The sequence below is a fragment of the Cebidichthys violaceus genome, unplaced genomic scaffold (assembly GCF_023349555.1).
Source record: "Cebidichthys violaceus isolate CVI_PGR_0920_01 unplaced genomic scaffold, fCebVio1.0.p SCAF_24, whole genome shotgun sequence".
Classification (NCBI taxonomy): Eukaryota; Metazoa; Chordata; class Actinopteri; order Perciformes; family Stichaeidae; genus Cebidichthys; species Cebidichthys violaceus.
In genome coordinates, this window is record NW_027176417.1 from 7,101,101 (window position 1) to 7,117,014 (window position 15,914).

General features: G+C 44.5%; 1 protein-coding gene across 3 annotated transcripts in view; it reads right to left on the bottom strand.

The window, feature by feature from the left end:
• Nucleotides 1-922: 922 nt before the first annotated feature.
• Nucleotides 923-15,914, bottom strand: part of LOC137879128 (plakophilin-4-like) — a 28,313-nt gene continuing 13,321 nt past the window's right edge. For all 3 annotated transcript variants that reach the window (XM_068719713.1, XM_068719711.1, XM_068719712.1), the window contains exons 7-22: nt 15,168-15,624; nt 10,038-10,208; nt 9,081-9,282; nt 8,825-8,957; nt 7,706-7,919; nt 5,957-6,137; nt 4,361-4,478; nt 3,942-4,136; nt 3,574-3,747; nt 3,329-3,479; nt 2,830-3,022; nt 2,374-2,458; nt 2,155-2,272; nt 1,933-2,064; nt 1,710-1,783; nt 923-1,281 (exon numbers count right to left, since the gene is read on the bottom strand). In XM_068719713.1, the coding sequence (XP_068575814.1) occupies nt 1,024-1,281; nt 1,710-1,783; nt 1,933-2,064; nt 2,155-2,272; nt 2,374-2,458; nt 2,830-3,022; nt 3,329-3,479; nt 3,574-3,747; nt 3,942-4,136; nt 4,361-4,478; nt 5,957-6,137; nt 7,706-7,919; nt 8,825-8,957; nt 9,081-9,282; nt 10,038-10,208; nt 15,168-15,624 (2,856 nt within the window). In that variant the 3' untranslated portion in view covers nt 923-1,023. The remainder of the gene's footprint in view (nt 1,282-1,709; nt 1,784-1,932; nt 2,065-2,154; nt 2,273-2,373; nt 2,459-2,829; nt 3,023-3,328; nt 3,480-3,573; nt 3,748-3,941; nt 4,137-4,360; nt 4,479-5,956; nt 6,138-7,705; nt 7,920-8,824; nt 8,958-9,080; nt 9,283-10,037; nt 10,209-15,167; nt 15,625-15,914) is intronic.

A 15,914-nucleotide genomic window follows, 5' to 3' on the forward strand; every position in this document is an offset into this window, starting at 1 on the left:
CAGGTGTTTTTTTGTTTTTTTTACAGGATCCCTCAGCTTCAATAAGTTCCTATTTCTCTCACATTTAGAATGCTGCTGGCTAACAAACAAACTGCACATTTTTCCTGCAGAGGAAAATGAAATCAGCTGACCTTCACAAACACTGTAAACAACAAGTTAGAACCGGGTTTGTCTCAAAAAGCACCTTCTGACTAAGGCCACGGAAAAGTAGTCCATGTCCACAGTAATGCAGATAAAGTTCAAATGTTTACGTTTGGAGATTTCCTATATGGCATTTTTAATTTTACATTTTTCTATCGTGAATAATAGAAACTTGTTCTAAGCTCTAAAATGCAGTTAAGTGCTAAGTAATCGGGTTTGTGGTTATATAAATGCATTCATTTAACTTCTATTATCTCAATTACGTTACTTATTTGTAGCTCCTTTACTCAATGTTGTATAACTTTTAAACTCCTTCAAATTGTTTAATATTGTTTTTCTACCAATTAGAAGTTTGTCTTGCAAATAACTTTGTATCTTTGTTTTGAAAGGTGCTACATAATTAAAGTTTATCATCATTACAATTATTATCATCCACCCTCTCGTTAAGATCGCCTCGTAGTTTTAAGATAGTCAGCAAATGAATCTGCATTTCCAGCCTCTACCGTTATATCAGGAGTATCAGGAGTTAGGAGACGCTAATTCTGGACGCAACACAAGAACAGCGCTTTCACCAGGTTTTGTGATCTGAAACAGACCGTTTTTCAAAATGAGCCATAAGCACTAACTTATATAAAGCACGTCACGGTTGTTGAGTTCATATTTATCTGCATTATCGTGCACATGGTCAGACTTGATCAGAAGCTGCACGAAACAAACCAAGCCCTGCTCCTTCAGTACAGTTTTCAACACAAATGCGCACACATTCACATGCATCCTCACCCTCTCACACAGCGCACCCACCCAATGTGTGCCCCCCACACACACACACACACAAACACCCACAGAAACAGAAGCTCAACATACGCGGTGGCGACATTGTTTTTACACCCAGGAGTCGGGGGAGCCGGTGAACTTGTTCGCCCTGTTTGAAGGCCTCCGTGTGGTGGAGTAGAAGTCCACGTAGTTGGTGTTGGCTTTGAATTGGAGCGACTGGCTGGCGTAGCCGTCGGGGGAGGACGGGGTCAGGTGGACCGGTTCGTCCTCGTACTGCTCCTCCCCGTAGCCTTGCGGGGACGACAGGTACATTCTGTAGCTGTTGTAGTTCTTCCTGTCGGGTTCGTCGTAAAATGGCTCTGTGTGCTGGGAGAGAGGAGCGATGGATGAATTATGATGAGCCAAATGTCTGGTCACACCAGCATTAATAAAGGTACAATACTGCAGAGGAACCAATTCATTCCAATAAATGATCCCATAAAGTGTTGTCATAAAGACTAACAAACTGCGTTTGCATCAAATGACTGTAACAGGCAAAGTGTCTGCTGTGTCTCTGTAAGAAGTAGTGCTTTAACGTAATCATTTTCATTGTAGAGTGATCTGTTGGTTATCTTCTGAATTAAAAGAATTGATGTCTTGAAACTGCTTATTTGTATCAAACTAAGACTCCAAAACCCCAAAATGGAAGACCTGATTCAGCAGTACAACCAGTCTGCAGCACAGATCGGCCTTTTCTGCCGTTAACGCTCAATACTTTCACGCAACAGTGCGGCTGAATATTACAAATGTATTACCTGGGACCTTCTCAAATCCTCTCCCGACTGGGAAGAATATGTCCCAATGAAATACGGAGTTTTCTTCTCAGACCCTGAAGTGAAAAATGCAACAACACAGACAGAAGATGAGCCTAAACACAGGTGCAACAGTCATAATGTGGTGTTAATCTGCAGCAGGTTTGACATTTTTAGAGATATCTATCCATCTATCCATCCATCCATCCATATGAACAACACGGACCTGTGTACTGCCGTTTGTGTAAACTGTTGTCTCCATAATACGTGTCGAGTTGCATAGATGACTGCGCTCTCTGATAGTTTGAACTGTGTCTTCTGATCCCGAGCATCGCCGGCGAGGATGTTGCGCTACCACCTGAGGAAACAAAGACAGTAGGGTTTTTTTTTTTTAGATGCATACTTTAGTGTTTGATATTTATGGGATCTTTTTTGAGACCTCTCTCACCTGATTGGATGACGGGGGACATCTGCAGCGGGCTGGTGGGCAGGGTCGGCTGTGAAAGGTAGCGGTCTCGCTCCAGAGTGGAGACGGGAGTCACGAAGTGAGTGTAGTTCCAGCCGTCCTGCGCACACAAAGTTCACATCGGTTCAGTCAGAACGTTTGGATACCGAGTCACAATCAGACGGATGGTTTCTCTGGATTTCTGGGTGTTTGTGTACCGACCTGTTTGTAGAGGTTCCTCAGCTCTCTGTACTGCCACAGCGTGTTCAACACCTGAGCTGCTGCCTTCACAACCTTCATGGAATACCTGCAACACCAGTCATTGTCACGCATCACAAAATAGGATGCTGCCAAACAACTAGGTTTGTTTGTAATGATTATGCCACGCATCCTCATTTAATGTGCGTCTCTGACTTCTTCTATATCTTGTTTTGGAGCTGTATTCTATAGACTACTTACATTTAAAAGAAAGTGTATATGTTGTCGTCCATTATTTACTCATGTGCTATAATTAGGATCTGATGAAGAGACTTCAAACGCTGCCTTCTTTCAGAAGTGGATGCATTAATAATGTAAGACAATTTGTGTGCCTCTTGTCTGTTCTTAGTTATGATATGCACGGAAATATATTGATTTATGTTTGTTTATTGAGCAGAACGCGTCTCTGCTGTCTCGTACCCTTTCCCTCGTCCTTTACTGATGTCCACCAGCTTCTCGATGCCTCCGCTGTCCGCCAAAGCTTTGGCGTTCTCCATGTTGCGGCTGGTGACCTCGTGCAGCGTGCAGCAGACCGACGCCACCGTTTCGTCCGACAGCACCGGAGGAGTGCCGCCGGGCAGCCGGTTCACCAGATCCCGCATGGCGTACTTTCCTGAACGAGGGGACACAGAACGTGGACTTCATTTAGCAGATGCTCCTAATAAAGAGCCTAAGGCAAAGATGTGTCAGTTAACCCACACTGACTGGTGTGGACTCTTTATTAAAGGCCCCGTCTCTCACTTCAAGTGAGTAACTCCAGATGTTTAAGATTAGGGGGCGATGTGTTATCACACTTTCTAAATCAGTCTGACTGGAATGAATAGACTGTCTGTCTTTCTACCTGTAACATGAAGAAACTTATTTTGAACAAGCAGTTTGATGTTTCTGACTCAAGTGTGAAGATTCACAGTTTTTGCACCTATCAGCTCCTTGTTGCGGCTGTCCAGCGCCATGTTGCGGAGGGCGGTGGCGACGGAGCAGACGACCCGGTCGTTGTCCATCCTCAGCAGTTCCACCAGGATGGGCAGACCTTTCTCTTTACGCACCGCTGCTCGGATGTAGGCTGAGAACTGGACACACACACACACACACACACGCAGTTGTATTGCTTGAATCAGCTAATTTAAAATATTAAGGTGTTGCTGTTATAAAGAGGTCTTCTACCTTCCAGTTTCCAGCAGAGAGGTTTTGCAGCGACCCGGCGGCGCCCTCGAGCGTGGCGGGGTTGGAGCTCTCGGCCAGCAGGTTGAGGTACGGCTTCACCACTATCGGGTGCCACAGCAGCTCCGCCCCCCTCAGAGGCTGGGAGAAACCTGGGATCGGCCCGACGCCGTCCCACTGCGCCAAACACACAAATCAACATGCAGAATATGTTCGCACACGTGGTTTAAAAATGTATTTAGTCATTTAGACCATAAAACATATTTAGCAACTTTCCAATCAGACTGAAAACAATTCAAAACACTCAGAAGAGCAGATTCTTCCAGGACCTCCACACCTCTGAGGGAAACCCTAACCCTCTGCGTTCGTACCTTGTCGTCGGGCCAGCCGCCCCTCTTCCTGCCGCGCCTCCTCTTGCCCCAGCAGAGGTAGTCCAGCTCCTTGGCCGGGGAGGAGAAGCCCAGCAGGGTGTCCAGCTCCTGGTTTCCGAGCAGACGAGAGGAGGGCATCTCCACCTCCAGCCGGTACGAGAGGTTCCTCAGGGTGCAGACGCTGTTCTCCACGATCTGAGACACATGGAAGTCTAAATATCTTAGCAATCTTAGAAATTAGCAAGTATTTATTTAGATGCCTTATTTGCATAATTATACAAAACATTTTAGTAAACTTGTACAAAAGATATTAGTCTTAATGTAAGTAATCAACTGGGGAATTTTCATGTTGATATCTATTGGTTGCATTTATTTCTACCCTATTCATGTGTGTGTGTGTGTGTGTGTGCGCGCAGCACCTTGCTGTCGTAGTCGGAGGTGTTGACGCAGGCTTTGAGGACGTGAAGCAGCGAGTCCACCAGACCTTCACAGCAGCGCAGCTGACTCCTTGCCTCCTCCCCTGCTGAGCTCAGGTTCCTCACACACACACACACACACACACACACACACACACACACACACCACAACACAACACAAAACACAAAACACAAAAATTCAGACTGAAGTGCAGTGTGTGGATTCCCCCACAGGGTGGCTCAAAACCTGCCCAGATACAAGTAAAGGAGGAGGCTGATCCTCCAATAGGAACCTTCAGCTGCCACTAATGGGAGAGCTGACACGAGAAGACTGCACAGCAGCACATAACTCCCACAATGCATTTCTATACCATCAATCTACGACCTGAATGCAGAGTAATGCTGGAGGCTTGTTGTGGACAGAGATGTAGTGTCCCTGCAGCGCAGAGTCCCTTAAAGATATTAGAGGGAATAAATAATCACCCGTTTGTGTACACTCATGATCAAAGATGATTAATGAAGCCATTCAAATTAAATGTTATTGTGCTCTTCCTGCAAGCACAACAGGAAACACACCTGGACTTGATCCCGATTGGCTCCCGACACTAAAGAATGACGGCACACGTCCAATCAGGCAGCTAGCGGCATGGGAAGTCCTCGCTCAGGAGGACTAACTCATTCCACGGGTTCATTGTAACCTTCTGAAACAACAGTTGCTGTGTGCTCATTGAAATTAAAACACGTTTCAGGTGTGGAGACTCTTCTGCCAACACAAACACACTGAGGCGGCCTTCAGGTCACCAGGGACCGGAGAGTTATCCCGTGTTTACAACATGTGAGCATTTACCGGACAACAAGATGGTGGTGGAGCTGCAGGTTTGGTTGTTTGAGGTTTAAAAAAAGAGAACAATCTTCAGAAGGCAAAACATGAAAAACCTTAATTAATATCTTGAGCTGCAGTGAACTGAATCAGGCGCTTCTATTTCTAATCTTCATTCTTTTGAATGAGTCAAAGCTTGGTAACTTTAAATTCATCTTTTATCCCGTCAGTCATATGTTACACTATTCTTCTGCATGTATTGGTGCAACATAGATTGATATAAACCGCTATCGAGGCTTTGACTTTTATAACACAAGCCAGTTTGGTTTGAATGCATAGTTAAAACTTTATGCCTGCATAAAACCTGCATTATAGAGGCTCTCACTGGCCATTGTACGACTGTGATTATGTGTTGTGGTTTTACAGAATCATTAAAATGAAGTGCAGACGACCAATAAATCCAAAAGTCACCCTTGCATTTCAAAACGAGAATCGATTTAATGAGCGAGCGGCACGCCTGGAGACTCAACGGGCTTTGTCAAATCTATTTTCATTAAGAAAGTAGAATGGATTTGTGAAGTTCTTGGGGCAGTTTTAACTGTGAAGAAGTCTGTTGTGTAAATGGAAAAAACACGGTGGCGATGAATATGCATAGACATCATCAGCAAAGGTTATGATTACGTTATCAAAGCGGGGCTCATTTTATCATCGCAGGAACAAACAAAACGATAAATCTATCACACGCATTCAGCAGTGGGTGCGTTTGATTCGTTCCTCACCTCAGACAGCCGGTGGTGTTACGCAGCAGCAGGGAGGACTGGAACTTGACTTTGTGTTCGTCGCGGTGGGAGACGCTCCAGCCCGAGTGGGGGATGACCACCGTGTTGGTCAGCGTGGAGAGGGCGTCACGGATGATGGTCATCTTCACGGCGTCACACGAGGAGAGGTTCCACAGGACGCCTGTGGGTGCAGGGGGCCAATAAAGACAATCTTTTTTAATTTGCTGTTTGGCATATTGCCTCTAAAAATAGCTGATTTCACACAGTAGTCTGGTGAATGTTGAGACGCATCTTTTCTTTCCCGGTTACATCAGAGCAATAACAGAAAAGCCAGAAAAACATTTGACAATGAGGGCAAATTAAAACTAAGAATACAATAATTATTTTTTTAATTTCACCCTAAACTGGCACATTTTAAACGTGGGTGTGAATCAAACCACAACACTATGAAGAGCCTCGCTCTCCCCTGCAAGCTGCAAGATACAACATCTATGTCAACATACATTAATGTCATGACATAAAATCACAAAGCGTTGGTGTAAAACAGAGGAGCAATAAGTACGGGACGTTTGAAGTGAAGTGGGAAAAACGTTCACTGGCCGAGGGATGATTTTTGCTCTTTTCAAAACAGATATATTTATTTTTAGGTAGTGTACTTATGCTATATACATTTTAAGTGAAAAAGACAAAGACCTGCAGTCATTTGGGACCACTAAAGTACTGCTTTAATCGTCGAAAACCTGCCCTGAGCTGTAAAAATAGAAACTTTCCCAAAGCTTTATATCAAACTGAAGACTCTCCTCCGTGTCTTTCCCAGGAATGTGAGGCGTCTAACAGCTTCTCTCCTCCTGGTATTAAACAGTGTGTGTGTGTGTGTGTGTGTGTGTGTGTGTGTGTGTGTGTGTGTGTGTGTGTGTGTGTGTGTGTGGGGGGGGGGGGGGGGGGGGCTGCAGAACTGTCAGCGGCATCCTGTTTCCAAAGCACATTATCTTAGCATCTGTCCCGAGGACTGTGCCGAGATCTGTTCCGTCAACACTGAGCTCCGAGTGTTTAAGCCGCTGCCGCTCTCACCTCCCACAGAACAGCCGATACACAGATTAATACACTGTCAGCCAGTCAGACGGCGACACAGACCGACGCTCCGCCAGCGAGCCGGGTGGCCGACGGCCCTCACAAGCAGGCGGACGCCCACGCCAATCAGAGCGGGATTTGAATGTTTTTGTCAATGCGGATGCTGCTTTCAACTGCATGTACCCCTTTAGGAATCAGGAGAGTCGACAGCTCGACGCTCCCATTCTGTAGCAGACCTGCTGGGTCTTTGGTTTTGGGTTATTATTTTAGGATTCAGAATAAAACCATGGTGGGAGGTTTGGTAATGGCCACTTGTAGTTTTGTTTTTTAATGTTTCTGCTGTTTTTATCATTAACTACTGCTGTAACTTGAAAGAAAATAATCAGCCATACTTTGATGCTAATAGATGCAGGCTTTCTCAGATGTGCAGCCTTTTTATTTTCAGTAAAAATATATATACATATATTTCTAATTTAAGTTATAACAATCTCCCAATAAATTGTATTTCCTGGCCTCCATGGAGTTAAACTGTAATCTTTTAGTTTTTACGAGAGAGAGAAGAAGAAGATGTAAACAATTCAAAATCATTTTAAAACCTTTGTAAATGTTTGTGTATATGACACAGCACCTTTAGGTGGCATGCTGAACGTAAACATAACGTTTGCTGACGAGTCGTACCGGTGACCAGCTCCCGAACTTCGTTGTCGGTTGTTTTCCTGAGGAGGCGCAGCAGAGCCGGCACGCCGCCGCAGTTCCTCAGCGCCACCTTGTTGTTGTCGGTGGCCTTGCCGTACACCAGGTTCCTCAGCGCCCCACAGGCGCTCTTCTGAACCTCCGTCAGCTTGTGATCCAGCAGGTCCACCAGGTGCTGGATCCCTCCCAGGTGACACACCTGCAGACCAGGGACCAATCAGAGCGATGGACGAGAACCACAAACTATACACATAAACACTTATCTTCTCACCTTGCTGCAGTGATGTGGAAGCATTAATCTAGTAGTTTGTTATTTATCTTGTGGTGATGCCGGTCAGTTAAAGTTTAAATATCCAATACATAGAACGCATTCTCTTTAAAAATGATGGACCGAGCTATTATAAAGCATATTGATAAAGCTTTTACAAAAATCTTTACAAAAATTAGGAATTCAATCAATGCAAATAACTTTTGAAAGAAAAACCCTGAACTCAGTTCATGTAGCACTGATTCTCTGAAATATTTTGGCTGAAGCATCACTGCGGCATGTTCAAAACTTTCCTCTGTCATCTCGAAATAAACCCGTCCCAGGAGAGCGGCAGACGCTCCCCGTTTCTCTCCGATTCTGCGTTCAAACCGTCACCGGAAACATTTGTTTCTGGCAAAAATGAGCAGGCGCGTTTCCAGGCTGCTCCAAAGGCTAATTAAAAGCTCATCACCAAACAAACCAAACGGCACTAAAGTGGCTCTCGCGCGAAGCTCCGCCTTAGCGATGGAGTTATTTATTGCACGGGAAGCAGAGCACAGAGAAGAGCGAGCGGCGGCACATTTGGCACCGGCGTCACTTAAAGTTTCATTGGAGCAGATGGCGCTTTGGCTCAGAGGTTGGCAGCAAAAACAAGTGAAATTTCAAACCCTGTAAGCTGAGAATACACTCTTAGAGACGGGGTAGAAATACAACAGGAGATATCTGAGGCAATGTAAACAAACACTCTCCGAGGTCATTGTGTAGGGAGTGAGGCCCTTTAACGCGGCAGCACCTTCCTCCACCCGAAGAGTGAGGCGTGACCATGATGTCAGCCCAGCGTGTCCCGGTCTCCTTACCTCCACCTTGACCCGGTTGTCTCCGTAACACAGGTGCTGCAGGTAGGCGGCGGCGTTGGCCTGGACGGAGGGGAAGTGATGCTGCAGCATGTGGATCACCTCCGGCAGCTCTGGGTCACGCCAAGCAAACTCCCTGAGGGGAAACAAAGAGCGGGAACAAAATTATTAAAATTTCTATCTAATTTCTTTGCTGGAATTTCGACGCATGCATGCTGTATCTTTACACACGTCTGAATGTGCGTTTGTGTGCGAGCACCTGGGGTCCTTGTGGATGCTCTCGATGGACGGCGTGCGCGTTGCCACCCGATCCACCAGTCCAGAGTGCCGGTGGGAGAAAATGGGCTCGCCGGAGACCCTGTAGGAGTCGACGTACAGAGCTGCGGTGCTCAGCCCGTAGCTGCTTCTTTGGTACGGCAGCGTGCCGCATTGGCTTGTGGTCCGAGGGAGGGTCCCCATACCTGAGGGAAGGAAGTGAGGAGACTTAAACAGAGCAGGGTTTGGACATAAGATTTTTGTTTTTAATCAAGACTGAAGGCCGTTTGTCTACACGAGCAAAAATACATCCACGGTCCCAGAAAAGAGAAAACACTATCGTGTTACATAAGCGCTTAAAAGAAGCATTTAAAGCAGCGGGCTGTCTCACAGGCCAAACTTGTTTAAATCTAAACGAAACTAAAATGGCTCCTTAGATGCTCCACTGTGAAACTCCGCAGAGCATTCAGCTTTAAATCATTCTGCAAAGGCTTCAATTAGGAAGCAGCAGAGTACATGAAAGGTTTCAGCCTAATTAAGTTCTGACCTCGGGGAGCGATAACAACAACGGTTCCTGTGCCTGTAAACCCTGATTTCCTGAGAAATAATCTTCTAAGCAGATGTGAAACAGAGCGGCTGCTCAACCCGGGGACCGGGGCACCTGAGGGGGACGCCGACGTGAAAAAATAGGTCGTTTGAGTAATTTAATGCGAGTTATTTGGAATGAATTCTGTTTCTTACACAACTCCTGCTGCCCCTCGAGTACTTGAATGAGTATTTATGCTAGTTTTAGTAGTACTTTTAATATTCCAGATTGTTGATACTTTGTTTGCAGTCTGACAAGTTTACATAAGAATATTTCAATATAATCAGCTTGCAGCGTCCATGTGCACTGTTTGTATGTTTAAAAACAGCTCAAATAAGTAGGATGATCTAGTTTATGAGTGACTTGCTGCAGTACCTGTGTTGGTCCTGTAGAGGGAGCCCTGGGGGTCGTGGGTGGGGCTGTGGAACAGCGGGCTGTGGAAGGAGCGCTCATCGAAGACGGGCGTCATGTGGCAGTCCGGAGACAACGCCGCCCTCAGCTCTGGATCTATCTGCCCCGAGTGACCGGCGTATGAGCTGTGGAGCCCTGCAGGGGCACGAGCAAAAACATGGGCAAGTTTACTTTAAGTAAAAAAATATGAATATTCGGAAACTATTGATAACAATCTGAAGGAAGGTGCTTTCATCTTAATTAGATGTTTGTAGATGCTTTGAGGTCATTGTGCCTATTTTGTTATAATAATGTTAATCAAAATAACAAAACAAGTTAAGAAGAACCTCTTCAATTAACCATATTTCATATATGCAGCATTGATAAACATCGGCACATCAATGCCAAATGGTGGCTTCAGTAATATTCCTATGTGGACATATCAGGAGAGAAACACACATATGGTCAAAATTAAACAGCAAAGATTATCCTGGAATGTTGTGAAGATGAAGAAGGAAACGGGAGAACGAGGAGGAGAAGAGACATTTGAACTGTTAAATGTTTGTTTGCAGAATCCCTGTATGCTAAATGAAACAGAAGGCTGCGTAATATCTACGAGCCGAATAAAGCCTCCGCCTGTCGTCAAGCTCATCCATAAATCATACGTTCATCCCTCACTCCTCATCCGTAGGTGAGGCCATGCAAATCAAAAGTGTACCAAAACAGTGGACCTCATAATGCCGACTCATCCCGAGCGTTGTTGTGCTTCTAAAACGCATAATAAAGACTCGCAGCCCGCTGCAGGCGTCGACATCAGCAAGTCAAACAAGCAGAGCAGAGGGTTTTTCCATCCTCCAATCTCAGAGCAGATCAGTTCAAAGAGCGCTCCAATTATAACGAGGCTTTAGGGCACGAGTGGGGGGGGCAGCTCACTGGATCAGTCCAAGAAGAAGAAGAAGAAGAAGAAGAAGAAGAAGAAGAAGAAGAAGCACACAACTTGCACTTGGAGCTGGTGATGAAGGAGCTATTTGCTTCCGCAGCGCTCTATCCATAAGACGGTGTCTTTTATCGCAAAGATCATTCCTGTAGAGGCACATTTAATAAAAAAGGTTTATTGAGACACGGCCTTGTTGGAGCTCAGTTTATTTAGCTTTCTAAAGGGCCCTTCAGCAGCGAAGGACATCAACAGGTACGGTGCACTCCGGGTTAGAGGACGCTTAAGCTGCCAAAAGCTCGCTCATGCTTTGAGTCGGAGTCTTGAGTGATTTTGAACTGGATGTTATTCACTATAAACTGTATGGAAGTGGATATCTTTACTTTGGCATTGAGGTTGTTTTGGTCACGGTTGCATTCTTGGAGTTGCAAAATGAAAAGGTTTCAACCATTTACCACGACTTAACTAAATAGCACTATTACATCTATCTTTCCTACTTTCCACTGTATAACGTTGCAATTTTTCCACATAAAAAAAAAAAAAAAAAAAAGATCATCTTGCAGCTTCCGTCTGGCTGCTCACCAGGTTTCACTACCTAAGCTACGAGAGCCACTGATCAGTAATAACCTAATCTTGTATATCCATCTATTGCTTATCTCGCTCGTGTAATCTGGGATTATGTTGGATCTGCGGGATGACTGGGAATAAGGATTTAGGCGACGTATTAGGCCACTTAGCAGCACTGTGGGATGAAAAATCACCCAGCTAGAGAATCGGAGGCATTTTATTTAGTTCACTGACTCGGCCTCCCGCACACAATAAATCCATGTCCTTTCCGACACATGCACAAACACAACAGCACAACACAAAAGGTGCATACGCCGACGTCCACGCACGCGCTGATGCACACATGGACGAGCGTCCCGTGAAAACGACGGCAGCGGAATAAAAGCCTTCCACTGCCGTCAGCTGATAATCACACGCCGATGCTCCACGAGGGCTTTGTGATAGAAGCACCCCTATATGGGTCAGTGGGAGTGGCTTAGGAACGCGACAGCGGGCAGGACGGAGGAATAAATCTGTGTTGCTGCATCAGCATCAGCAGCACTTTTAACACAGTAAATCCTCCAACTGCTACACAACAAAGAGTGTGGAGAAAGTTGACAAAAGGCCAGTTTATGAGAGAGGAGGAGCTGCGATAGATTTGTAATGTTTCTGATCTCATTTCGCAGAAGAAAGGTCACGTCTCTTCACAACGTTTACTGCATCTGGGTTTGGGTTTGAAATTTGCTCCTCAAAGAGGCGTCAGAACACCAGACTTAATGAACAGCACAGAACTAATCCCTCCTCAGCTCAGCTGTCTTAACCAGTCAGAGAAAGTCAATCAGCTTCTCATCATCATCATCATCATCATCATCATCATCATATTTCTACTGTAAAATCATTATGCACAGCAAATTCAGCATTCTTTGTTAGAACAAACTGCTTGAAAAAAGCCTAAAAAACAACTCTACATAATGAGTAAATGGCACAAACATTACCTTCATTACAATAAAAAACATATTTATAGATCTTAAGAATGAACTAAAGTAGCTATTTAAAGATAAATAAGCAAATAAATCAGTAATCTTGAACTTGTTTTTCAGTGTGCAAACATACCGAGTACTATTAATTTAATTTGTTACTTTTAATTGTTCCATTTGTTTGGTTTAATGTTATTCTAATGGGTTGTGTGTAATGGTGATGTTTATTTATATCAATATATTAATAATTCATATTCTACATATTTTTATTTAGACCCAGCAACAACTACATTTATCATCAAGTAAAAAGGCTTTACTTTACATTGAACATCTTTACTTCTACCTGCCAATTTATTGATTCATCAAATTATTAACTGACAGATTCATCAATAACAATAAAAGAATAAACTTATACCTGCATCGGCTGAAGCTGAGTTGGAGCATTAAAGTAGCAGCATAAAGTTGTGGTAGTGAAGCTGCAGAGAGAGCTGAGCCCAGCAGCTCGTCAGGTGAACTCGACTCACCTGGAGTCTCATCACTCAGTCACAACGACAACAGCTGCAGCAATCAGGACCCGACTGTGTGCACACTGCACACTGCACTGTGCACACTGCACACTGCACACGGTTATTCTGACCACGTGTAACTCACGGCGAAGAAATAAAACCTCCGAAAACATCTGCAAAAGCTTGACTGACGAAAAGACGTATTCAAATCAAGATTTTACTCACTTTTCTAAAAGTACTCAAACTAAGTAACGGCTCTTCTGAGGTCTTGCACGACAAATAATTCATTTCATTGTCAAATAATTTGCCTATTATTATAAATAAATATTCAATTTACTGTCAGAAGCTACAGAATAATCAGCAAATATTTACCCCGATTCTCTTTTAAGTACAAGATATGTTCCTGTAATTATGAATTATGTTCTCATAATTACAGTTGAAATGCAATTATGAGGTCGTAACATAATTATGAGGACTTTTTCTTGTAGAAATAAGGTTAATTATGAGGTATTTTAGCGTGATTATCAGAAATTCACAATATTACATTAACCACCTTATCACATATCTACTGTATACTTGCAGTATTAATATATAATATTGGGATCATATCCATCTGATCTAGCTTATGCATGCATTTATTTCAAGTGTTACAGATGAATTAAAATGGTTTATGATTCTAGAGGAAACTCATATTGTCTAACTGGACTTCAACGACCTGCTGCCTCCTCATCGGCCGCTTCATATGAAGACCGATAGACGCTAACGCGGTTTGTTCTCCCACATTTCAATTGCTCAACGGTGCATGAGGGAGAAATTGTAGAGGGAGCGCCGCACAACAAGCCGCTGTGATCCCTGAGTGCTCACTTCCACTGTAGACGTTCTTCACTGCATTGTGATCTTTGTCTCGTTTCCCTTCAGACTGCAGCAGATCAATCGCCCGACACCATTAGTTCAAAACATCTACCTGGTAAGAGGGAAATCCTCCTCCCTTCACAGATTACATTCCTTATTTTTCATACTGGCATGCATCAGATGAAATGTTATCAAACACAGCAGCATTATCTGCCAGCGCTGAAAAATAATTTGAGTAAAAACGGCATGAAATGAGCTTCCTAAGCCCGGTTAGAGATAAAGATCCTCTGCCGAGCTTGCAGTTCGCCTGAAAGTTATTTTGTTCAACATGCAGCTTTATTTAATGATTCTCACTGCTTCACAGAGATACAGGAAACTCAGCAGAGCAAGTTTTATGTGCTACAATATTAAATCAGCGCCGCTCAGTCAACTTTCCCTGGACAAAGGAAAGGTTATTAAATAAACAGGAGGAGTGGTGTCGAGGCTGTGGAGCGGGGCTTTTATTTACAAGCGGACGGTTTGCTGAGAAACACACATTCTAACCGGCTCCGACTGCAGCAGAGAAACTCTGCAGTGAATCCGATTTTTGGGGCGATTTTCCGGCACAGATTTCGACCTGGTTGGGTTTGACCGAACCCTCCGGAGCACGAAGAGAGCTCTCTAACTGTACTGATATGAAAGACGGAGCGCTGAACAGAGGGCGATAAGAAAGACCAGACATGCATCCATTAGTCCTCTATGTCCCTGAGTAATATAATATCAAAGCACCATTAAGAAACACTGTCCGGGACAAAGGATGTAAAGAATGTAGATATTAATGCACATATACTCTCTCATGGGTGTTCAATGTTTTATCATGTCATTGAATGTAATGACTTGCTGCAAGGAACAATAACCGAACTGAAATAAAAATGATTTCCAGCTTTAAAAAGATGTTCGTTTCTTATTGGGTCCAATAAGGATTCGGTTTTATCATAACCTAATCATGAATTATTGCAGTATTAAATTATATGTTTGAAAAACTGAATTTGTGCGACTGATATAGTCTAATATAACCTGACCTTTTTGCTATAAACTGCAGGTTACAAACCTGAGAGTCGGCACCTCTTCAGTGGGTCATGAGATGTTTCTCTCCACATATTTTAATTTAGTATGTTTGAACTGTTTTTAATCTGTGTGAAATAGGATTAGTTTTGCTTCTTTAGGACAGTTTAGAGGTGGAGATTCAGCTCAGAGACTTCAGTGATGAGTCGGGTCAGTAATAGTAAACAATGTGTGAGCGCGGGGACGTCGGACTGACCTATGAGGCTGTCGGGTCGGGGCAGCGCGCTCCTCTGGTACAGCCCGTATGGATCCGCTCCGTAGGCCAGCGGCTGGCTCTGCCGGGGCAGCGTGGAGCCGTAGTGCTGCGGCACCGCCGTCATGCCCGAACGCAGCGGTGACCCCGTCAAACACCTCCCCTCCACCAGGGACAGGGTGGAGCCCAGACGCCCACCGAGACCACCTCCTCCGAGTACCAGGCCACCCTGCGTGCCGTCGGTCGGGGAGTTTGGCGAAGGGCAGGAGGGCGGCATGGCGGTGCCGGGGAACACGGCGGCTAGAGGTTTGGGCTCCGACAGGATGGGGGAATCGTAGGTGCTGCCCTGGGATGTTCGCAGGGAGATCCGGGAGGGCGAGACGGTGCCAGCGGTGCCACAACCGGGAGACTGGCTCCTGGAGGGGAGGGAGGCCATCCTCCGCAACACCCTGCCTGACACCTGAGAGGGAGATGGGAGAGAAAAAATTACACAAATGATATTGTGTGATAAGGAGGCATCTGTTTCATTTAAACAGGCATTATCTTTGAGTAAATACCATTAAATTATACATAAGTGCATTTAATGTCAAGTGAAATGCTTTGAGGCCTGCTGTTATGACATAATAGAAAATCAATGTTAAAAGGAATCTAAAGGAATTGAAAAAACTGTCTAAGAGGTATTATTTACTATAGCACATATCATCATCTCGAAACATAAGGAAGACGTCTTTGATAAAAAGTGCTTTTTCA